Source organism: Neopsephotus bourkii, unplaced genomic scaffold (genome assembly GCF_033783945.1).
Source record: "Neopsephotus bourkii isolate Nb327-2 ecotype Australia unplaced genomic scaffold, CSIRO-AGI_Nbou_v1 NB_1526, whole genome shotgun sequence".
NCBI classification, from domain to species: Eukaryota; Metazoa; Chordata; class Aves; order Psittaciformes; family Psittacidae; genus Neopsephotus; species Neopsephotus bourkii.
The window spans coordinates 5,958,148-5,983,464 of record NW_026902002.1 but is presented as its reverse complement, the minus strand read 5'-3'; the positions used below and the strand labels follow the sequence as shown (position 1 = coordinate 5,983,464).

At 45.0% G+C, this 25,317-nt stretch overlaps 1 protein-coding gene across 2 annotated transcripts in view; it reads left to right on the top strand.

The window, feature by feature from the left end:
- Nucleotides 1-19,668, top strand: part of MARCHF4 (membrane associated ring-CH-type finger 4) — a 110,318-nt gene extending 90,650 nt beyond the window's left edge. For both annotated transcript variants that reach the window (XM_061370152.1, XM_061370153.1), the window contains one exon: nt 16,118-19,668. In XM_061370152.1, coding sequence (XP_061226136.1) covers nt 16,118-16,479 — 362 coding nt within the window. In that variant the 3' untranslated portion in view covers nt 16,480-19,668. The remainder of the gene's footprint in view (nt 1-16,117) is intronic.
- Nucleotides 19,669-25,317: the final 5,649 nt, after the last annotated feature.

Here is a 25,317-nt window from a genome sequence, read left to right as displayed (position 1 = left end):
GGAACAAGACTAAATGCTTCCTGATATCCAGTCAGCCCCAACTTCCTTGATTTTGATCTCTCGTGTCTGCTGTCTCTGGTTATGTCTGAAGGAGATACGAGATCTGGATTGAACTGGAAACTGGTAATAGTGCCAGCATAGGCATTGCTCTACTATGAAAGCATCTATAACACAGACATTTGAGATCAGCAACCAGGAAGTGAATGAAAAGTGAGATGGGGACTCTTCATTTGATTAACTACTCTCTCCATGGGTCCATGAGAGGTAAATCGAGAAAGCTGGCGTAGAGAGGGATTAGCAGAAACGCAGTTATCAAAATACAGAGATAAATGGAGTGAGCCTTCATAGGACTGAGTTACTGAGTAGTGAGAGTGTTTGCTTAGAGCTGGGCTGTAATCCTGAGAGATACCAGCCTGTTAATTAAATGGCAGTTCTTGGAGGGGAAAGGAGAAGTCTGCCTCTCTCTCTGTCAAAGTGCAATTAGAGAAAGTCATAGTTTGTAAATTAAGGTGTCATGTGGGGTCAGGAGGACAGGAAACCATCTCCCTTTAAGAAAGGAGGAACTCTGCCAGATACTGAGAGCATGTCACAGTCTAGGCCCAGGCATTACCAGATTGGCTCCAAGGGGGAAGCGCATCTCAGGAAGGCCATTAGCAGGCTGTGTGCGCAGGGCCATCCTTCTGCCAACCTGCTCATGCTCACACAGGGGTATCCCTGTGGTTGGTATGCTGAGCGGCTTACTCCCAGTGGTGCAAAAGCAGTCCGATCTGCCTCCCCTTGGTGGATTCACTCTCTGGTGGGGACTGTTTCTTTGTCCGTGCTCACCCAATCCTTGCTCTCTTCACTCACCTTGCCTTGGTGCTGACAGCAGTGCACTTTTGCAAGCAGTAAATCCTCATGCTCTTCGAAGCTTTTCCCTCTTTCCTTGGCAGCCAGTCCCTCAGGGTAGATGCCTTCACAACAGTAACTGCGCTGCAGCTCAATAGCACAAGAGACAGGCAAACCAGGACCATTCATCCTCCAACGATTTTTGTTGGCACACCATGGCAATCCATTACAGATCAAGAAGTGTGTGCCCACTGTTTTTAATCCCAGCTGCCAGCAAGAATAATCAAAAACATCCAGTACATCTGGTGACATCTCAGCACAACCATAGGTAATAACATAAGAAATCGATAGCCAATTAAAACTGATCTACAGCATTTGATCTTTCATAGTGCAATGGGAACAGTAATTAATGGAGCTTCCTTGAGACAGTCACAATTCAAGCTTCCTGCCAAGACTAATGTGGGATCATTTTAAATGAGACTTTTTCCTAAAGGAAATGCCAGGCTGAGGTAGCCTCAGGGTGTTTTCTAGCAAGGTCACTTGGGCCCCCAGCATTCAAAACATTTAGGAGTCCAAGCAAAATAAAGAAAAACTGATCAATTAGCTGTCTTCAAGGTCTTGGTCTTCATCTATATTGATCTGATTCTCAAAAGGAAAGCAGGTGTTTTCAATCCAGGTCTGCATAGGCCCCAGGGTACAAAGCAGGAAGATTTACTACGGTAGCAGGGAATCAGTTTTGGGAAGCACCAAGCCCTAACATTGGTTTGATGGCACCCTAAAGGCAGAGCACAAGGCAGAGAAGTTCAGCAAATGTCCCTGAAGGAGAAAACTGAAGCCAACAGACAGCAAATGTATATGGCTTCGACATACTTGCAAGAGACCCATGAAAGTATGCAGAAGCCTTCCATGCCCTTCAGCTTAATGCACTGCTTGCCATGCTGTGCATGCACTTCTTTCCCAGTTTGCCTGTAAACTGGAGCTACCAGGAGCTAATTGGAGTGACCAGATCCATGCCCTATCATCAAAGTGGGCAGCTGGGATAAAGTCAGGCAGCCTATTCAGGGATTTTTTTCACTGTAAGTCCTGGTTTGCATACGTTCAGCCATGGGGCGCATGCTTGAAAAATCACTGAGCAAATCATTGATTTATCAGCTGTAAAAGGGAAATAGAGACAGGAACAGTCCTCAGAGGGCAGGCACATCATGGGCTCTGGATCCAGCTGGGCAGGGACTATCCCTGAGAGCAGTCATGGAGGGCCCTGTACCTGGGCCGGCAGCAACAGAAGCAATGCTGCACAACTGATCTGCTGACTGATTTCTTGGCTGCTATCCAGGGAGAGCGGATGCTTCAGAAAAGTCAAGACATGCCACCCCTCTGTTCCTGAAAGATGGCACCTATTTTTATCTAATGCTGCATTGATTATTCAATAAGAGAGTGGAGTGGGACAGCTGGCATGTGTGCATATGTGCTGCTTTCACCAGCAGGCATTCCTGCAGGGCTCAATGCACCTACTGAACTCAGTGCAGCTCCGGCAGCTCTCTGCAGAGCAATCATGTCACTGCTGAGCAAAGAGCCATGGGTTTTGGACCTGGCTCTGAGCCCCCTCCCTTCTTGCAGGGAAGGAGATTGGCTTCCAGTGCAGTCAGAGCAGCACCTTTCACACATGTCCTTTCAACTCCACACTCCTTCACTACATCCATCCCCATGCAGTTTCTCACTACTGCAACAGGGCTCCAGAGATGTACTTTGTCATGAATAACCATATGGTACTCTCTGCTCCAGTGGATCAATGTGTTTAGCATTTAATGAGGGCAACATTAACATTTTTGAGGGAGAAAATAAATCCTTTTGTCTTATGAACTACATCATGTGCTTTTGAGGGTGATATGTTATAATCAGAATGATGCTTCCCTATTACTAAACCCCATGCTGGAATCAAATGTCTGATGTCCCTGGGTTAAGTTCCCACCAATGGGCAGAGGCAGAAGCACTCACCTGCCTGTCATAGCTTTTAGACTATGGCAGGAGATTCCCTCATTGGCAGCTGGTAGGATCTCCTGCACCAGCTGCATAAATTGTGCTGTCTAGTAAAGGATGGGAAAAGTCCTCAGCTCTGTGCCAGGCTGTGTTTTTACAACTGCCTTCTGTCCCATTACTCCTCCTACTACAGCTTCTATCCCTGCAGACACATTACTCCTGGAGGTGGGAGGCTGTGGTCCATGGCATGTCATTGTGGCCATAGCAAGAGAAGTCAACTCTGTAGTCAAAGATGAGGCTACAGGGGGTCATTCTGCATGCATAGGGTAAGAAGAGATTAACATGAAGCCACATTATTCCACCTCTGGGGTAGCTTCTTAAAGTAGTGACTGATTGGTTCTTTTCCTGGAGAGATGGCTGCCTATCAACAGAGACATCTGTCAGACCCAGACAGAACAGTCTGTAAGCAAGAATACTGCAAACAGGACCATGGACTAAATTTCTAAACCTCTTCTGCCTGAAAGTTACTCCCTGAAGCAGCAGAGCTGGATCCACAATACCCATATGACCATGCAGTGTTCAGCAGAAGTTGTTCAGTAAGATTAAATAATGCCAGAGAACCTGTGCCCAGTAGTGCAGCCATCACTTTACCTTCTCAGAAGAGGTACAGCCAGCAAACAAACCCACAGCAGTGACATTCAGGCAGGGCCAGCATGGGGCAGGCAGTTATCACTACCTGCTCAACGCAGAGAAGCGTGAAGAGCTGAAGGTCCAGGCATTTACAATACCAAGTGGGACAATTCACTCTGCTCAGCCATGGCTGTATCATGCACCTGTCCTACAAGGCTCTAGACCTTTGTTTCTGGCTTAGCCACTGTCAGTTCCTTTCACTGTTTTCATTCTTGTCAGCTCAGCACTGATGGATCCCACAGGTGTGTACGAACTCTTACCTGCCCCTTTCAGCCTGCATCAGCATGCATTCAGCTGGGGGTATCACAGCTCCTAAAACAGTCTTCAGATCTGCTGGGAGAAACCTGTATACCCAGAGCAGGAAGGCAAAAGTTTTGCCTTCCCAAAGATCCTATCTAGTAACAGATCAGAAATGATATACCCCTGTCCTCTTGGCTCCTACTGCCTTCCTTAATTTTATGTAGTGCCTCTGTGTGAGAGGTGAAGACTTTTGCAGGGGAGAAGGTGGGATGAGACCTATGGGGACACTGAGGGGAGCAAACAGGAGAGGACACAGCACCCAAGGTGTAAGGGTCCTGGAAATCTCACAGGAATTCTGGTGTCTGCAGTGAAAGATTTTGTCGTGGCTCTGGAGGACAAAGCAGCCAAACAAAGGCTGCACCATGGTATGTCCCATTGTCCTGACAACAGGCTAGCCAAAAAGCACCATGAGCAACTTCTGCTTCATGTCCTTGAGATGCCTTCCCACATGGCAGAGGGGAATCTAACATGAGAGTAGAAGCAATCGAAATGCACACACTGACTGGCAACTTCAGAGGCACTCCCAGGTCCATTAATTTGGTCTATGTGCCTACACGACCCTGGGGGAACCTGTGGTAAGGGTAATTTGTACTCACCTTTATGTCTATCCTAACTTGTCCCTATTCCTCTTAGTGGAAGAGCATTTGGATGGCTGGAGTGACTGGGTTCAGACAGGACCTGCATCCCTTAGAAAATGAAAAACCCTGAAAATATTCCAATTTTTTCTTACAGAATTTCATTTGCTAATAAAAGCAAAGAGGGAGGCACTAGTTCTACCTTCAATAAGCAAATGTCATGTTTTGATCATTATTGAACAAAGCATTTAGATTTAGCACTTAGAGATGACTGCTCATGCTGAGTATTTTAAATTCAGTGTCAGAACTGGAATACAACATTCTAAAAAATTCAAGACCAAATGAAACATTCTCACCTGTCTGAAAATACGTATTTATTCTTCTCTTCTGGGGGACAGCGTGACTTTTTCAAGTCTCACTCCAAGAAAGTGTGAAGCCGGATTTCCAAACCCTACACAAACCAGTGCTGTTGTTTAGCTTTGCCTTTAACGAAGTGTCCCAGGAATGGCTGAGGATCTAGCATCACTGCACAGGCAGCGCTTTGGTGAAAGTAACATTAGCTATTGGATGGGAACATTCAGGATGCAGACCAGGAGGATTGACTGACGTGGTAGAAGCATAGTGAAATGAGAGCCTGTCATATTTCGCCTTCTTAGTAGCTGGTGCAGTGCTGTGGTTTTGACTTTCGGCCTGAGAACAGCACTGATAACACCAGTGTAGCACCAGCACTAAGAAGGAGAAAAATGACTGCTACTGCTGAACCCAGGACAGAGCCATGTATTTTTGATCCCCTCACCATGACTATCCACCTCCATGGACTTCTGTAAGGGAATGTCTGGAAACCTAAAGGTAGAAAAGATCCATAAAATCACCCAGAGACCAGGGTGCACATTTGTCCTGTGCGTCCTTCAATCTAGTGTGAAATGATTAGTTACTCCCTTTGAAAGACCTAAGAGAATGTGCCATGCACACAACTTGGGCACACAGTCTTTTGAAGATACGGCGTGTTGCTGTCATCTCCATTTTAAATCTCAGAAAAGAAAGCATCAAGAGGTTCTATATAATCCTAGCTCCACAGCAAGAAGGGGAAACTTTAAGAGAGCAAGGGGGTATATCGGTAATGCCTCCAAGCCCTCCTAGACTGGCACAGTTATGGGTAGACTCACAAGTGGGGAACGCTGCTGGAGATGCATGAATCAGAAGCAAGGCTGGTGTGCTGGTGGAGCTCTCATCTTCATTTATTTATTCGCTTTTTCCAAGAAGAGTCTCATTTATTGCTGCCTGCATAGCTAGAGACTGCCCTTTAATCCTCTGCTTTATCGTGCGCTATGAATTAAATAGCACATGAGTACAAAAGCCCTTAAGGGCACAACATCCATTTTGTTGTAGCTGTCTACAGCCAGCTGAGTTTACAGGAGTGCTTTTGTTTATGGTTTATCTGTTGCGTGAGCAAGGGTTTCTCTGGTTTTTACTTTGCCTATCTTTCACTGTTATTTCTTGGTTTGGTTTTTTTTTGTTCCAGTTTTGAGGTAGGGTGGAAAAGTGCTAGTCTGGGCAGGGCAGGATAAGGTTGTGTTTAGTAGCCCATATGCTTGCAATGGAAAATACTGCAGCATTTCTAAAGCAATGGTGGTGCTTTGTGTGGTTCCCAGGGTCAGCCCAGCTCCTCTGTCACAGATGGCATCCTACAGACAGCTGATGCTGTTTTTCCCACTGCAAATAAACCATGTGGGAGTTCTGAACAAAAAGGAATTTCCTCTCCCTTGGACAACTGCTACCAGCTCCTTAATTTTGCCAGTCTTTCCTCCTTTTGGGCCTTACCAGCTCATCCCTACAGGGCCCAGCCGGTGTCTTGTAGAGGAACATGCCAGTGAGCAGAGGACATGGCTGAGGATGGCTGCTCTGTGATGAAGGCAGCACCTTGCAGAGAAGCTGGCATCCACCTTCTAGCCATAAAAGTTCCCCAAGTGCTCCTGCAACATACTGTCTCTAGCACCCAACAGCCCCCCAAGCCCCATGACAGGGAGCCCTACTTGTCCTCTCAATTCATCCCATTGGATTAAGAGTTCCTTCTTCCATAGCTACAAATGCCATGTATGTGAGATGGATTGCTCCTTCTCCCAAGAGGAACCCATAGCATCTTATGCACATGGGAATTACTGCCACATATATGTATTACATGAACTCATGATGTGCTGCGGAGTCACGACCTGGAAATTGTCTCTTGCCATATAGCTCAGGAGCATCCTGCAAAATCACAGTGATGCCTGCAGGAGAGACACTGCCTGCTGGCACATCAAGAGCTCCCCTCAGGAATAGAGCACCTGCCTCCTTTCTCCAGCCCCCCACACTCTGCCCCAGTGTGGAAGGTGGTAACGTCTGCCATCATTGCTTAGCTGGTGGAACAGCAACTATGGGGACTCTGTGAGATGCTGGCACACTGGATCCATTTCCCACCCAGCAGGGCTCTTGATGAGTCTGGGGGTAGGTGTTAATGGCTGCAGGGAGCTTGGGGTGTAGTGTAACCACCCACCCAGATGGAACCTGCTGCTCCCATTGCTCTGCCAGATGGAGTGGAGGAAGCAAGGAAGGAGAAGGGCTCTTGCTGCCTCTGTGGGGGGTCCTGGCCAACCTGGGGCTGAGGAAGCTTTGAAGCAGAAGCACCCTTGAGCCCCAGCTTGCATGAGAGGAGATAAGCTGTAATTAACACAAGGTTTGCTGGTCAGTTGTGAGCCAGCCTGTTTGTGCTGTTAATGACCCAAAATGCAAGAGTTCCCACCTCCATAAAATACCTCCCCAAGACAGCTGGGAGCAGCTTTTCCATATACACTGGTGAGGGCTCTGCCCAGGCCATGGAGGTCTCACTCTCTGAGGGGAGCAGTTTCAGTTTTGCTGGAGTTGTGGCCCCTGTGGCCTGAAGAGATCTAAGTATGGCATACACATTGCTGTGAAAGCTGCCTGTCGGTGGAGCCCCATTACGGCAAACGTGCTTAAAGGGCAATGAGCAAAAGGATTGTTTTATCTTCCTCAGACCCAAGTGCTCCATGATGGCACATGTCATCCAGTGATCAACAGTACTCATCAGGGTCCAGCCATGCAGCCACCCCGCTTCTGCCAAGCCAAAACACAGTCCGGATTTGTACATACTTAATCAGTTCTTGAGAGATTTAAAAATGTGCGTGGAGAATGATTGATAAGAAGATGTCTGATTATAATCAGCTAATTATTTTTTCCATATGCGAAGAATTCACTCGAGCATTAATCATTAGGAACACTTTTCAGTTTATATTATACGTCATTCAATGCTGGCAATTGCTAAGCTTGCACAACCTGCTTGTATAGTTCTAGCATTATTCAGAGCAGACCTTTGCTAGATGTCTTCTGGAGTAGAGACATCCTGCTCACTGATCCAGTGTCCTGCAACTACTCTGAAGGACAGCACCAGAAGTTCCTATTCACCCGTTACCTGAACTTCTCCTGTGTGCAGAATAAGCTCTTGAAACATTCTGGGAACAGAATTTGTATTTTGGGAAGTGTAGGTGACAGTTACAAAGAAGTCTATGTTTCCTGTTTGATTCCACCAGAAAGCAAAGGATCCTTGAAAACCTGACTGTCGCAGTAGTTTGTATGAGAATTGACTGTGCGATGAAAGCATTCCTGAGCTGAAGAAAAGCATGATGTGAGGATAATGGACTCCAGAAAAGCAGCGGCAGCAGCCTCAGGGGACCAGAGCAGGGAGTGTCTCCTGGGAAGAGAATCTGAAGGATAAAAGAGCTGCGAACAGCTCACGGCTGCCAAAAGGGATGATACTAAAGGCACAACAGCAAACTGTGCCTATGCAGGGAAAAGCTCAGAAGCGTGGGAAGAGAGCACTGAGGCTGCAGTAGGAGCTCTTTGAGGACCCAAAATCGGCAGTTTCAATCATACAAGGGCATAAGGAAGAGCCTGCAACTAATGAAAAGTCCCTAGAAATCACACAGGCAAGGGGAGCTGTCAGAACCGAACCCCAGGATGACCACCCAGAGATAGAAAAGGCAGTAAGAAAAGGGTCCATAAGCATACATAAAGTAAGAAGAGCACGGCAAGTCTAAGAGCTCAAACAATATTTGGTACAAAAAAGGGCCAAAGCGTTAAATGTTGCTTTTGTTTCAGTCTTCAAAACTTAACTAAAATATTTTTAATGAGGAGAAAGAAGCCCAGAGCAGAATCAGGAAAGAACAGACTCTAAAACATTCAAACGAGTTAGCTTTGTCCTTTTCAGCATGTCCTAATGAACTCCAGAGGAAGCTGTAGGGGCATTCTCTGACCCATGAGCATTTCATCATCAGGAACCTGGGGGGACGCAGGAGGTGCCAGGCAGCTGGGGAAATGCAAGCGGAGTACCTAGCTTTAAATATAGGTTAATAAATATCGTTAAAGAAGGTACTTTATGAAGATCGAGAAAATGAAGGGCAAATCAGCTTTACTGATTCATAGAAAGATATTGGAACAGTTTTGTAACTAACCATGTGATGAGCATGAGAGTATAATTGTATCTAATCTGGGAGGGTAATTGTCCTAGGGGCCAAGGAGGAAGCAGACAGGTATGCCGTAATTTGGGCAGTTCTCTTGCTGCTTTGGGTTGATACTCCTGAGCAAACCAGAGAAATGTGGTCTAGATTAAATAACCATAACACAGGTGCACAGGCAATCAAAAAACTGCTTTCTCAGGAGTTGTCAGTGGTGTGCTGGAGACTGGAAACACGTTTCAAGTAGGACTGCTTTGGACTCTGCTCTCTTCAATATTTTTATTAATGGCTTCAATAATGAAAGAGGAAGAGCTGTTATAAAATTCACAGCTGACAACAAGCTTGGAAAGGCTGCAAGCACTTTGGAGGATCAGATCAGCAATTGAAATTATCTTGGCAAATCAGAGAAATCAACAAGATGGAATTGAATAAAGAGAATTGAAAATAGCTACCCTTATGAAGACAAAATCAGAATCCCAAACACAAGCTGGGCCAGGCAGTCACACTGCCAAAGACAGAGACATGCCAAAAACTGTGACATGCCAGTTTATTTCATCAGGGAATCAAAAGGAAGGTGTACAATCCTGATCCTTCACCTCTCTGCTCAGGGGACTGCACCCTCCTGGGGAGTTCAGTTGCAGAAAAAGGACAAAATGAAGAGGTTCTGGAGGTGATGAACAAGAGTGAGGAAAGGGGGGGCATTACCTGATTCTCCACCTGATCATTGCCAATGTTCACATCTCCTCTCCCAAATCAGCCCAAGTGCAGAGCCACACTGGTGCTTTGACATTACTTTCAATTATGAATCTACCTCTCCCCATGCCTTGGTACATCTTCTTGCTCATTGCCTTCAGAGCATAGCTCTGCAGCCTTGAGTCTCAGCCACTGGAGGATTTAAATATGCTAGATTGTTTAAAGAACTTGTCATATTCAAGGGAACTGACCCTGCAACAATATGGGGGGATGCCACATACTAGGTCCACCATTCCCATCTCGTATTTCCTGGAAAAGGTCCCTCTGGCTCTCTTTTCCCAGTTTATCAGCAAGGACTATCATGCGTCATGGATGAGGGATGAAGTAGAGAGGATTGCAATGGAAAGCAGTATGACTGGAAGGGTCCAGTGGGAACTCAGTGACTCATATTGCACATACTGTGAGATACTTGTGAAGCCAGGATGAGGCAGATATTCATGGTTATTTCTAAAGCCCTTTTTGGAATGGAGTAATCTTATGGGAACTATGTATGAGAATTTGGGAAGTGGTGGGGCAGCCTAACTTGAGTAAATGCAGAGCAGAAGTCTATATACTTTAATGTACGACGCTAGAAACCTATGGTTAGGGTACATAAATGAGCCAAAAGAGACCACCTGTGGCTAGGTATGGCCTCTGCAGTGTGCAGGGCCCATCAAGCAAACATCACTCTCCTGGCTTTGTTTTTACACCTTCCTTGTACTGTTTTCCACTGCTAGAGACAGGATGCTATAAGAGACAGACCCCTTGTGTGAACCAGTGCAGCCACTTTTCTACTCTTGGGTTAAGATAAAAGACCGCTAGGATGAAGCATATAGGATGAGATTAAGGCAAAGAGATAAGTGAGGGCTGAGCTGCAGGAGCTTTGTAAATAAAAGTGGGGAAATTTGAGATTGTCACAAAAGATTAAAGAATTCCCAGAAAGAGAAAGAAGGGTTTGTGTATGCAATGATGTCAATAAAGGCCAGCAATGAACGTTTTATCTCCCAGGATGGCTGGTTTACATTGGCCTAAGTCACTTCTTCTATGGATGCAAACCTTTGCATGCTTTCATCAGAACTGCCATAATCTTCCCTTGACACCCAGCAAAGAAAGCAGCAGAAATGGGCTGAAGCATGGCAGATGTGTCTGAGATGAGACTGCATTTGGAAAGGAAACTGAAGGGTGAAAGTGCTGCTGAAGGTGGAAACAAGAGGTGACCGCTCAGGTGGCGGGACAGGGGCTTTATGAGAAGCAGGACAGAGTAACTGGCTTGAATGAACTGTGATTTTTTTCTTCTGTAGGTCATATGAAGGTCAGCACAGGGGTTATGTATTCACTGTCAGCAGAAGCCTTGTTTTTAATGGTTTCTTTACTGGTAAATAGGAGAAACACTTCCTGCCCCAAGAGTTTGCCCATCTCTTTCAGTAAAATATGTAGCACATGTTGGAATAAGAGGAAGGTTAATTAGAGGCTGAAAGTCCTGGTGACAGGATCACGTGGTGGCAGAGTCTGACAATGAGAGAAGGGGACTGCTTGTCATTTCTGGAAAACTACTGCTCCAAAGTTGCCTTAAGTTGGAGGCTCACAACTGCTTAGGTTAATCTCAGGATGGTGGTACACCAACTGACTCCCCCTCACCCATCCAGAGGCACAAACAGAATTGCCCTTATTACATCTGGGTTTTGCCCATGTTCTTCCAACAGCCCTTCTAGCTATCGGGCTGAGGACCTCTCTCTTGACCAGTCTTGCCACAGGCCTCCTGATGGCAACGCACCTCTGTCCTGACTAATCCTAAGAAACAAAGGGACACCTGCACACAGCCCATATGCATCCACCCTCAGCACCAAGAACATTTCCTTGCACAGAGACTGTCCGTGTGGATCATATTGTGGTGGGGGGAGGTATTTCAAGGCTTAGAGAAATCTTGCAGTGACATGAGCCTTACCTCTGTGCTATGATATCCACCCTTGGTCATGCTTCCCTTTCTAACTCTTGTATTTGGAGAGCCCAGGTCAGGGTTATCTGTGGCAGTCAGTAGAACATAGAAATTAGACTGCTTTCACCAGTGCTAGCTCTGTTGCAGACTGCATCTTGATCATCTGGAAAAGAAACAATCCAGTTATTCTTGCTCTGGGATGAAAAGGGGTGGGAGAGTGGTGGTAAATGGAAAAGATGTCTTTCTGCCGAGCCAGCAGTTGTCAGCTTGTTCTCCCAGATGCTGTGGACATGCACTGATTTGGCATTCAACTGCACTGACACAACCTTTGTCTAGCTAACCTGCATTGATGTTGCTTACCTGTTGCTTTAAATCAAATCTGGCACCAGGCTCTGTGCATTTTGGAGCTGGGTCACTTACTGCCGGTTTTGCATAAGAGCTGTGGTGAGGTTCTGGGTACTCTCCCATGTATAATAAATGAAAGGAAGAGTAAGATACCAGTGTAAGCAATATGTACAGGTTTGGTATGACCTATTGCCCAGGTATTGTTCTGTTTGCCTGTGCTGTGAAGCACAAAGCAAATTCTCAGCTCTGGGAAGTAATTGCTGCACCCAGCACCATCTCTAGTCCTGCCTGCCTGGACTCTACAGTTCCACAGGGCTGACCATGATCTGTCCCTCTGCGTTGACCCAATAACAAAAAAAGCCAGAAGAGAAAGAGCAAAAAAAGGCTAACATAGAGAGAGAATGAACACAGTGAAAAGAGATCAATATGGTTTCCTGTACATACTGTTTCCGATTCAGAATGTGTTAATTCAGAGCACTGGACTGGGTTAGCCCTGCCGTATTAGCTCAGAGTTACTATGTCTTGTCCTGGGAACAGCACAGCTGCACCAACATAGCAATGCAGGCAGAGGCATTAGAATTACTTTTTTGACTTTGCTGTCAGGTTAATGATCCCACCACATTGTATGGGCTGCCTCCAGCTCCAGAGCCATCTGGGAGATCTTCTCATGGCACAAGCCATTGCAAGTAGAAATATCTAAGAATATAATGGCCACGTCTCCATCTAGCCAGCTGCCCTGCTTCCATCATTGGCCATGAACAGCCTGAAAAGTGAAATAAGAATGAAATAAGAACAAGACAAGTGTACGCTGTAGTTTTCCTGAATATTTCTTCCAGCATTCAACAAATTTTCAGCTCAAGGAATTCTTCTGATGCTGGTCCAGATAGGTTCGTTCATGAGAAAATGGTACTGAGAACAGCATGTCTCCATAGGAGTTTCCTTTCGCCAGCACCACCAACAACAGATTTCTGGAGAAGCACGTTTTGCATAAAACAAGAGATTTTCCTTCTGAAGAGGATGGTTTTCCCAGAGGATCCGTTGAGAACAGGTTTTATGAAGCAGAGAGGGCAAGATAAACTCAGGAGGAGTGGAAAAGATCAGGCCACTACCAGAATCCATCTGAAGTTCTCATACAGACATTTCTGCACTGAAGAGAGATAAGTGCACAACATGTAGCTCACACCAACCTGCTATCTTCCCCACATACACAGGATTTTGCTTATGGAATAATTGCTTCTAGCTGGACAGTCCTAGTTAAATACAGTTCTTCCTGAAGGATTTCCCACTTAAATCTGGCTTTTAAGTGGAAAGTTTCACCTCTGTAAATAAGAATGATGCTAGAGGGAGGAGTGTTTCTATAAAGGGATGCAAAGAGCTGAACATAGGAATTCCAATCCTAATTTATCTCAGGCAGACAAAATTTGTTTCGATGGGAGCATTAAGCATCCTGCAGCTTGATGTAAACTGATGGGCTCTTGCTTACTCTTGGCATTTACGCTTGCAAATGAATCACTGTTACTTCCGCCTCCCTGCCCACCCCTCCACTTGGTTCCTTTTTAATTTTACAGCTTCCTGAGCTTGACACTGGGAAATCGATAAGTAATTTAGAGCCCAGTAAATACAGATGAAAACAAGTTACTTTGTACTTTTATAAATATTGGGAAACCAAAATAATCTAAGAAAACAGGTGCTCAGTTGACTCAGCAACCCATCCATCAGCATCACACAGTTAATTGCATAAGATCATAAACATTTATAATTAGAAGGCAAACAAACAAGAATTTTATAAACAGCCCTCTTGAATCAGGCTGCGCATTAAATATTTGTGATAAGGTAATTAAGAATAGATTTACAGTTCTGGCTCAGTGTTTAATACTTCGGAGAATGGATTTGATTCTATGGAGAATGTTCTACAGCCAAAGAGAAAATGTTCGATTTTGGCTCTTTTATCCGAGGCTTAAAGTGGCTCTGTCATCGATCAGAGAGGAATTTCATTCATTACAGATCAGACAGCTCATTTAAATATATGTCTAATGTCCCTTGTCATGGGCTGATCCACTTCAGGCCTGCTTCAAAGCTCTGTCTCCTTGGCTGGATCTGCAGGTTTTCCCTAAGTCCTGCTTTTTATGGTTGATGCTTTGATCAGAGGATGTCAGAATTCCCAACCATGTCTCAAAGCAGGGAGGAAACCCCATGTTTTTCTATTTAATACATCATGGTGTTTTGTTATGAAATGCCAACGTAACTACAGGATTACAGCTGTGTAATTTCAGTGGTCTGTGGGAACCAGAGGGAAGATTTCTCTCATACTGTAGTGTCCAGTGCCATTCCCTGTCCCAGAATAGCCAGATCTGCATACTTCAACTATACAGTGTAATTACTTTTACAGCCAGCAAGCAGGCTCAGCACCCCAGTACAACAACTGTGAGAGTCCTCCTGAAGCTAATCTGTGATCAAGTCAGCAGGGCTTCTAGTTATGCCTAAAACCAGAGAGGCTAGAAACTCAATCTGTACTTAAAGTAGGGTTTAAACTCTGAAAAATCAGATGCAAACTCTAAGAAACCAGGGGGCTGCACCCCGTCAGTAGTAATGGGGAGATTAGTTGTAAGGGTAAGATGACCTTCAGATATTTTGGTTTTTGATATAGCACAGGTTTACTCCAGTAATTATTTGCTATCAGAAACTAGAACAGTCTGGAAAAGGTGGGTGGAGAGTAAAGCTGTAGCATTTGATTCATCAGGGATAGCCATAAGCACTTTATTCTGTGGTGACCATCATCTCCACACATTGCTGGTTAAGACAACCTCCTCATTCAGACACAATTTTGCTTCTTATGTCTTGTGTGTCTTTTGTTCTTTGCCGTTGTATTTATATGCTTGCAACAGGGCAGGGAAGAGAGCTGTTCTTCCTAGAAACATTTCTGATAACCTTGATCCTGAGCAAGAATGGTGAAGCCATTGTTATTAAGAACAATGAAGCTATCCATGTGCTAATTTAACCCAGTCCGATCTTGTTGGTCTGGTTTCAATTACATGAGACTCAAAAGCACTCTCCCAACATGCAGATTGCTGCAAAACAAGGAGATTCAGACCTCCTCATTCTGCATAGATCCCACTCTATAGCAAAGCTTGTCAATTACAGTACAGTGTGTCAGCTAAATCAGTCTACATGAGATGTTGCAACTTCCTCCAGCCTCAGGGGAGAAGAGCAATGCAGTGTTGCAGTTACTGATGGACCTACTGCTTTCAAAGGGTCTATCCAGAGCCCAGCAGGCTGAATATCTTAATGCTCAAGTACTGTCATCATCTGAACAACTTCTAACATTATTTAATCCTTCTGTCTCCTTGCAAGGGTAGGGAGGATGACAGGGACTGCTGGAAGGTGAGCTAACTGCTGGTGGAAGTGCCTGAACTGCTTGTTGTCTTGTTCAGCTGTAGAGAACATTAGAAGTCAGGTGTTCCATAGCTTAGTACCATCCCCTGGACATCAGCTCTGGTATATGCAGATGGGTCATACACATTACGTGCATACTCGGAGCGCTCACAGCGTAAGCTCATCTGCCCTTTCTTTCAAGTATGTTTTTTGCCCCCTTGGAAGGGAGCAGTGATGTACAGTGAGGGACCTGCTCTGCAGATACTTCATCCTCGGCAAAACTTTGCCTAGGATGACAAACCATTTACAGGTATTGACAGACCTTTTGTTTTGCTCTGTTGCGGCCTCTGGCCTCCATGTGCGTGTCTGCTCTGCTGCTGTGTGTGTGGGGAGAGACTCGAGCTATGCACACACATGACGCTGGTGCAGCAGACGTCACCAGCACGTCAGACCCAGGTACACCCCCTCCAAACACACGCCGTTTGCTGGGTGAATCATGCCTATGCAGCATGCGAAACTAGTCCAGTGATAGATAAACCTCAGGCATTTATTGGTAAACAGATACTGTTTTGCTGTAAGGGCATAACTCACTCTGCTGCATTTACGATCTGTTTATTGATTGCTGGGATAAAGCTGTAACCCTTTTAATTCAGGGGGAAAAGGATCCAGCAGAGCAGGAGCATCGGTGCTGTGCCAGTCGGTAATTAAAATATGTGATTTATCATTGAATAAACACTGGCTGGGGAAGAGCTGACCTAACCAGCTAGCTGGGGGCAGGATGCTGGGGTGGGTTTATGGTTCTTTCTAAAGTTTTGTTTCTGTTTTATGTTTATTTCTTTCCACCTTCCCTCCAGGTCTAATAATACATGAAGGGCCCTCGGTTTACCGGATTTTTAAGCGGTGGCAGGCGGTCAATCAGCAGTGGAAAGTGCTGAACTATGACAAAACAAAGGACATGGAGGAACAAAAAACAGGGACCAGGACAAATCAGCGCCCCTCCTCCCAAACCACCCACTCGTCCTCCACTGGTGGTACAGCCACTAACTCCGCTCCAGCCGACAGCGGGGCACGGGCTGCCGGCCATGCCACAGGCACCCTCTCTGACCACCACTGTGCTTATACCATCCTGCATATACTCAGCCACCTGAGGCCTCACGAACAGAGGAGTCAGTCTAGTAGTAACAGAGAGCTCGTCATGAGGGTCACGACGGTCTGAGCCGAGGAATTCAGGAGGCCTTAACAAAGCGGAGGAGACAAAGAACTCACACAGCAGAGGAGCATGGTGTGCCTTTTTCTTTCTCTTTCATTTTCTTCTGGGTTTTTTTAATTCCTTTTTTGTTTGTTTGTTTGTTTTTTCTTCTCCTCTCCTTTTCTTTGTTGGAAACTGCACAAGATATAAGAGGCGGCACCTGGCCAGCTGAGGAAAAAAGCAGGTGGAGGGAGAGCTGCACACTCATGCTAAAGAGGTTAATGTTTTCCAGCCTGTTTAAAAAAAAAAAAAAAAGGAAAAAAATAGAAAAAAAAAAGTCAACAACACAAATCACAAAAAAAAAAAAAGCAAACAACAAAACAAGTGCAATACAGACTACAAACTGAGTAGGCAGAGTTCTGGGGAAGCAGAGGAACAGACGGTTTAGCATGTCTTACAAATCTTGGTACCTGGAATAGGTAACGCTCTGTACGCACCCCCCTTACACACACGCACGCGCACACAAACACACACACAGAGTGTGGGATTTATAAAAACAAGGAAGGGAATGAAATAGTTTGGAGTATTTTTGTTTTCCAGACTGTGATTAACCAGGGCTATGAGTTGTTTTGTTTCATGAGTCACTCTGGAGCCTTGTTCAGTTTACCATAGGATACCTGAAGTGAAATGGCTGGGGAATTTTCAGTACTGATTTGCAGAAAGAGAGACTGAATCATCCCACCAAGAAAATCTAACAAAACCCAGGCATACCCAAATTTCACCAAAAACCCTGATTTTTTTCCTAAGGTTCCTGACAAGGGGTTTGTGAGGGTGGGACTGGGAGGGGGGAGGGTGCTCCATGATCTTTATTCGACATGTAGGCATTTTGGGCAAATTTTATACAAATGCTCCACAGGTGTTTCAAGCACAAGTACTGGTGTGATTTATGCCTTCATAACCCCAAATCCAGCATCCAAATCTTGCTGCTCACACACATCATTTTCCATGCAAACATTCCAGGTTTATTTCCTTCCATTTTACTTCGATCACAAGAAGCTGACCCACCTTAGTGGGTTTGTGCTTCCTTGCTGATTCAGACACTCATACATTAGACATATGCATCCTTTTTTTTGTTTCAGTGTCTGTATCCCTGCTGCTCAATTTGAAACAGTCTCACTCAGTCTTGTAGGCTGAGCCTTTTGCATCCGGTCTGTTAGTTGATTATAGAGTCTATTCCATTCAGTCGTTCAAGAGGGTTAGTCTGAAGAAGGAGCACAGTTGCTGATCGAATATGTAACACTTCAAATAGTCTCCTTCTCTGGGATATATCCTTGAAGGTACTGGTTGCTCTTCAGGAACATTCTCTTTCAATGCACAATGGCTGAATCATTTGTGGATATTAAAGGGACACTGTCAAGTACTTTTTAAATAGTTTTTAGGGTTTGGGCTTTTTTTACTCTCCATTGTTTGTAATATTCTCTTACAAGCTTGAAAATAAAATTTCTTTCCCTACTGTTTTTGTCCTTTTCCATTTGGGCATGTATCGTTCTCTCTGCTCACCCCATTCCTTTCACCTGTCTTCCTCCTCCTCCTCCCCTTTCTTCTGTAACAGGAGGAAATCTGCATTACTGATTTCCTGCTGTCTGTCCTCGCTCTGTGGAGGGTATGTCTCAGCTCTATGGGGTTGAGCTGTTTTGCTTGTGCAACTTCTAAAAAGGAAGCATAAGAGCAGGAAACCTAAAAATATGGAGATTAGCTAACTGAGGAGCAACAGCTCAGCAATTCCAAAATAATGAACACACAGTGATCAAGCCTGAACCCAGCTCTGCCCAAATTTAAGATAAGGACTTCAGCCAAACTGCATCCGTTTAGCAGCAGTGCTGAGCAGCATTGCACAATGGCTGTGTCCAACTGCCCTCTGTCATCTTCTCAGAATCTCTCACAGCATCTATTGGAGCCAGGGTGAACATGGGCCACCAGCTCCTTTTGGCAGCTAGATTCTCATGGTTCAGGTGTTTCTGGACCAGAGAAGGTGTCAAGCTTCACGTTCCAGGTTTGAACATACTAGCCATTCTGAAATGCTGAAGAGGGAAGTTAGCATCTTAAGGCAGGTCGTATTTTTCACCTCAATTACTTGACAGTGTCCCTTTGAATATCAGAATGCAACAGAACAGGTACTTCTTTGGCAGAGAATGTGGAAGGTGAAACACAAGCCAAGAAAGCTGACTTACTGAGGACCCATGTGAAACAGCATGGTTTCTGAGGTCACTGTACCTTTATCTGACCAATCCTATTATCTACCAAAGAGTGCTTTTGGCAGAGGACAGGGAAAGGATGTCGGTGGGCAGAGGAAGAGGGAAGGGGCAATTCCAGTCATCTCTAAAAGCAGCTATTCCCACAATGAAGGTGTTGCAATGAACAGTCTCTGGAAGAACCACTTCTGATCCACAGTAGAGAGAAACTTGGCCAAAGCAAGCAATCACAGCAGCCTCTCACCCCAATGCCTGTCCTGGAAGCTGTCCTCCTTCCAAGAAATGGGTAATTATGGTGGGTTTTGGAAGGGGGAAGCATACACAGATGAAGGGACAGCTGTCAGACATGATGTTGTTTCCCTCCCTGCCATCCGCTCATTTAATATGGAGAAGTCAAATTCCTTTAATTTGGCTAATGGTTTCAAAGTTCATGAGGTCAGAAGCACAACTTGCCATGAAAGAGTGGTGTGATCTAGTACACTGAGCACACAGGACTCTGCATACTCTCACTCCAGCTCTGCCACTGACTCTGTAGCCTTGGGCTGTTTGGCTCAGTCCCCCCTCCAGGCAAAGGGGGAATAACAATACGTACCTACCTCACAGGGGTGTTGTGAGAATCCACGTTGGTAAAGCCTGTTGAAGTGCTATGTCTACCACTGGTAGTCACGAAGTGTGTGGTGGGGGTGAGCAGTGCTGCCCTTTTGCTGGTTACAGTCCGAATCACTCAGCGGGAGTCCCATCAGCCCTCTCCTGCTTGGAGATCCTCCTTGATCTGAAGCGGAGGGTGGCGTCTGAGTGCCCTCTCCTCCATTGCATGACATTTTAAGCGGCTGTGAGGTGCAGGGTAGTGACAGATAAGAAGTCCTACTTGACCAGGGATTTGCTACAACGTTTTCTATATCTGTGGGGTTTGTTGGTTTGTTTTTTCCATATATTGTGCTTAGAAATAAACTTTCCACTTAGGGCTGGCGGTTTGGGGTCTATTCTGTTGCATGGCAATGTATACAAGTCTTATTGTCTGTCTTACTGTGCAAATGATCCCGCAGCCCAATTTCAGAGATGGGTATGGTCTGAGCCTTTTCATAGTGGCGTAAGACTCAAAAGCCTGTCTAGACTGTTTAATATTTAAACAACACTATGAACTTGTCAATTGTATGTGTTCTGTGCAATACAAAGCATGTCATTAGCTGGCTTGATGGGCAGAGGGGCTAAAGAAAGGTCAAAACTTGTTCCAAGAGCTCCATGTATGTGCCAGATGGAGCTGAAGGGCTGCCACCAGCAAAGCAAACTCGGGGAAACTACTGGAAGCTGTTTTTATAACAGTTAACTCCAGAACAAGATACTTCTGAGTTTATGAACTTCTAGGCTGCCAGCCTGAGAGAACAAGTGCAAATGTAGTGTGGGGTTTGGGGTTTTAGATTCACTTTTTCTTTTCTCCCCAGAGTATTGATAGCAGAAATACTGATGAGGGTCTCTTCTTTCCATAGCACAGTCCTCTCATCTCCCACAACCTCCTTGTGCTATCCCCTCTGTGCTACTATGCAGGACTTTAAACGGTGCAAATGAAGATAGTAAGCTCCCGAGACATGCAAAATACATTGTGTATTGGGAGATTCTAACAGACAGAAGAGATGGGGCAGAGCTATGCTGCAGAAGGCATCTCTTCCCCCCCACATCTTTCCTCTAGTCTTGTACGCTGGGTTCCTGAAGAGAGGTTCTCTGTATTTTGTTACAAGTCAGTCAGATCAGCTTCCACCGACAAACAAAGCTTGCAGAGTTTGGCAGCTGTTCCTCCCAGTGGAGAAAATTCCAGGTCCTACCACTGTGGAGACCCCTCAGTTCTTGGGCTTTGTGGTCCTCCAACACAGTTTGGGGGTGGTCGGTGTGGAGGACTGTGTTCAGCCATCATCAGAAATCGTGTGTGTGGTCCTGCTCATTCTTGTGATTTCTGCTAGTCCCCTGATTTTCTGTCAGTTTTGACAGGTCTTTCTGGTAATGCTTTTCTGGTTATGCTCTTCAGAGGTGTTTTGCTCTGTGTCAGTTGCCGATGCTGTTCTTGCCTATTGAAACATCAGTGCTGGCCTCCATCTTCTACAGCTTTTCTGTTCTTGCCATCCAGTTTCTTGGTAAATACCCACTGCCAAGTTCAGACCCTCTTCCTCCGTGCCTGCAGTGACTCAAGCATGTGCACTAACCCAAGGGCCATCAGAGAACACAGGGACCATTAAGAGTCTGCATCAAGAGTCAGGCTCTAAACATCAGTCAGTCCTCTCTGATATATTCACTTTGCCAATCTCAGTGCCTGCTGTTAATTGGTTGCGCCAAAACCCCATAATGCTAGCAAAACCCATATACCCACCTGACACTTGGCTTTCAGTTTCTAATGTCAGGAGTGATGGACTGGTTTTTGTTTTTCAAGTAAGTCAGGTGTGTTCCCTGTTGTGGCTTCCCAAGCAAGGTGCAGAAGAGGTCCATGTCTTACCTTACCATGATGGATAACCCATGGAAAGAACAAGTCAGCAAGATAGATTTGAGTCAAGAGAGGCATTGGCTGTCCACTGTTTTTACTCAGGGAGACAGAAAAACACTGCTTTTGTCTGCCAGGTCCCTGACCTTTCTCAAAGCCCTTGTATCTGGCAGCAGTAAACCATCAGAGCCAATGCCTGTAAATGGAGGACAATTCTAAAGATTTTCCAGTTCTGAAGATGATCCCCTGCCCACATGTGGTGGTCAGTCCTTCAAGCACCTTCTCTTTGTTTTCCTCAAGAGAAGAAAAGATTATTTTGACTAAGCAAAGTACTGCTACTCTTTCATGTAGGAGGAGGCTGCAACATTATCACTTCCAACCTGTGGTTTATCCACCAGGACCCCTGCACATCTCCTTGTGAGAACACATGACCAGAAGACCTATTCCTTCCTCTTACTGTTACATGTCAGTCAAGCACATGGAGGGAAGTGCTTGGTCATCAGTGCCATTGTCTTAGCGACTACTTCCTGAATATCCTAACCTTCCCTCTACTCTCACTTTGCTTGTGACTGCTCCTTCTTGTTCCTGAGCCAACAGATGCTTCATCCCCTTTGCTAACCCTAAACTCCAGCCCTGAATACTTCTTGAGCAGACAGACACAGGGTTCCTCACAGACTCATTTTAGAGTCTTCTACATCCTTCCTGTATCCATGCAGGAAAATTAACTACATTGGTAGACAACGACATAGTTGAATTCTGAGAGGAGGAACAAGTGTTGGAGTTTATTACGTTGACCTTCACCTCTTCTTCCACATTGAAGGGGATACAGTGAAAACATCAACTGGCTTCCATATGACAGCACTGAGCTGAAGGCTTTATGGATATTTCCCTCAATAATGCAAGTCTGCCATGCTGCAGTTACTGAAGGCAGTCTTTGATCTCACATCTATCATGCTGTATACAAGGAGACCAGAATCTGACACTTCCGTGCTGTTTACACACACATCAGAAACTATCTTAGTTCATCATTCAAATTACCTCTTTCTTGACGAAAGAATGATGTTTTCTCTTACAGAACTGGCATTGCAAGCTAAAATATATGTGTACATTTACATATACATTTAGAAATGTTAACCTGAAAACACAAAGGAAAGAAAACCAAACCAAAACAGAACCAACAAATAAACCTGAGAGAACACTTAACTGTATTGAAAAAGTCTTCACAGGAGCTAAGGAGTTGCTGTGTGGAAAGTATGACATACGATTTGACTTCAAGAAAAGGGAAGACAGAAGAGAGAAATCCTTTCATGTGACCTCTGGCTCATCTCTGGTTTATGTTCATTATTGTATAGCATTTAATAAACGCAGAAGTATGTGGAAAACAGACATTCAGCTCCAACAGCAGGAAACAGACTGAAGACCCCTTAAACTTATCTGAGCCATACTCAGCAAGCACAATGATGCAAAAGCACAAACACCTACCATCACAAGTTTGAGAAGAGCTGGATTTCTGAACAGGGGCAAAAACTCAAAGAAAGTTCCTTTCCAAGCCACATTGACAGTATTTTTCCTTGCTTGTTTACTTCCTATTACTAACCCCTTTTTTTCCTCAAGCATCTAAAAAAAAGAAAATAAAAGATAAAAGGAGGATTCTGATACACAGCACTTCAAGAATTAAGTTAACAGTACAGAAATACGAAGCAAAGATGCTCCTTTATATGTTATGTTATGCATCAAGATGTGCTTTACCAAACAGAATTAGGACATCACATTCAGTATCTTGTTTGCTCTATTCTGAGTGATTTAGTCTGCTCACAATCAAGGAGCCTTCCTAGAACTTAGCCTTCTACAAGAGACCACAGCTTTCCCCTGGATGGGATAGCCAGCATCAGGCAGAAATGTGTCCCTCTACAAGGGTTGTCAAGATGACAACCTGCTGTTAGCAGGTTGTTAGCAAGTCACTGCTGGGCAATGGGAGCATCTATCAGCTTATAAATGTTTTGCTATGAATAATCATAGAATTTGCACAAGCCAAGCGTGCCCCTGAAAGTTCCACCTCTTTCATCCTTTCACAGTTCAAGTTGATGACAGTTACTCTGCTCTTTGCTCTTCATTACAAGACAGCTTTCATTTAAAATCCAGCCTGCTGTACTCCTCTGGGAGTTTTTCCACTGTATATTATCTGTTCAGTTTAGTCCTTTTTCCTAGAAGGAGGAACAGATCTCTACCTAACCTACCTGATCATCTTTCCCAAATAGAGACAAAAATTGGTGTTTTCTGAACAGCTCATCTGAGTACCTGTGTTCTTACGAGATTATATTCTCCCTCCTCTTCCACTCACTACTAGATAATCTTTGCTTTTCTTTGGAAAGGGGTTATTCATGGTAGAGTGTCTGTCTGAAATGGGAGTGTGAACAGCCCTTCTACTCCTTACTAACAGGCACACAAACCTTCCTCCTATCCTTCTAGACTGGTGTGGCCAGCAGAACCCTTTTTCATGGAGTTTAGCTTCTTGATCCAGAAGAGCAAACACTTTCAGGTATCTCCTTCACTGCTATTGAGCTGTGGGACAATGGCATGGGTAACTTGTTTTTTCTTAGCCTCAGGGTAACTAGAGTGAATGATGTACCTGAGCCAAAACCACAGTAAGGAAAAAGCACTTGTATTTTAGGTGGTGGTAAAACTGGGTGAGGTCTGCTTTGATGACAAGGAAACCAGAATCTTTGTCAGATTTATATGGTAGCAAAGCAAAAAGGCCATGTCCCTCATGTTTTAGCTCATACACATCAGCTCTCTGTTACAAACAAGCTCTCTGTAGGCAATGCAGGCCAGGCCTGGGGAGGAAATCTTCCTCATTCCAGAAGCACAACCAGCCCATAGCTATGCATCAACCCCTTTGGGACTTTTACCCAAGAGGCTGAGAGTAAGAAGGGAGGTAGCTAGTGGGTATGGCAAGAACACTTCTCTGGATCTTCACCCCCAGCAGGCAGAATCCCCAAGTAGGCTAAATCTGCATCTCCTCATGTAAGTCCCTTTTGAAATCACTCCCAAGGATTATGGTCTGATCTTTCACTGCTACAGGGTCTGCCTGGGAGAGGAAGCAGTGTCTCTGCATGGATCTCCAAGGTCTGTTAGGGTCCTGAATCATGCCTGGAAGAAATCATTATGTTCAGTGAGGGATGAGTCAGTGGTGTGTCCACACAGAAATACGGTCTTTGAGATTCTACAGAGATACCTGTGGGGTTGGGAGGGGGGTAGTTTTTGTTTAGGGCAGGAAGCACAGGGAAGGGAAGGCTGCAATGTAAGAAATAATCAGCCACAAGGGAGGGGTTGACCAAGAGGAATGACCATGTCAACTGTGTTACTGTCCCGTCATTCTCCTGGACCCAAAATGGAAACTTCCAAGTGCTCTTCATGAGCTTACATTTATTAGAAAACTATTCCTGGGTGTTCAAGGTTGTTTTCTAATGAAAATATACAGAATAAAAAAGCAAATGAATGACTCTTGTTAATCTTTTCATCTCCTCTGTTAACCTGTAACACACACTGTGAAACTTAACTCCTTCCTTGTTTGTTTACTGCCATTCCTGGTCAATAAAATCTCTCTCTTTCTGGTCACAAACTACACAGAGCTTTATCCAGTAAGCTTTCATGTTCTGCCTACATATCAGAGGTCAAGACTTCACGTGAGGGATTTGAACAGAATGCCGTGGCTTAGCACACGTAGCACAGTGTTTTAGTACTTTGATTTATCATTTGTTTATGGCATTAAAGAGCAAAAATCATTTACCAAACATCACAACAGCGTTCATGCCTGGTGCCTTCCCTGTGTGTAAGAGAAGCTTGAGGGAACTGTGGTAAGTACAGGCAAGCACTGGAAAATGCCGCTATTTTCAGAGTACCCACTCTGGTGTGTTAGGTCCTTCCCAGGGACACTACAGAACTGCCCCTGATGGTGAACATCTGCCTAAGCAGTACTGGAGTCAGCCCTTACTCCAGGGCTTTATCTTCTACAAATTGCTGTGTGAACTTTAAGACAGAAGGAACACTCAGAGCAAGCATGCACAGAGAAAGTGAAGAGGGAAGCCATCACCAATGCCATAGTAGGAAGGGGTTGATAACAAGCTAGACTAGAGCCACAGCTCC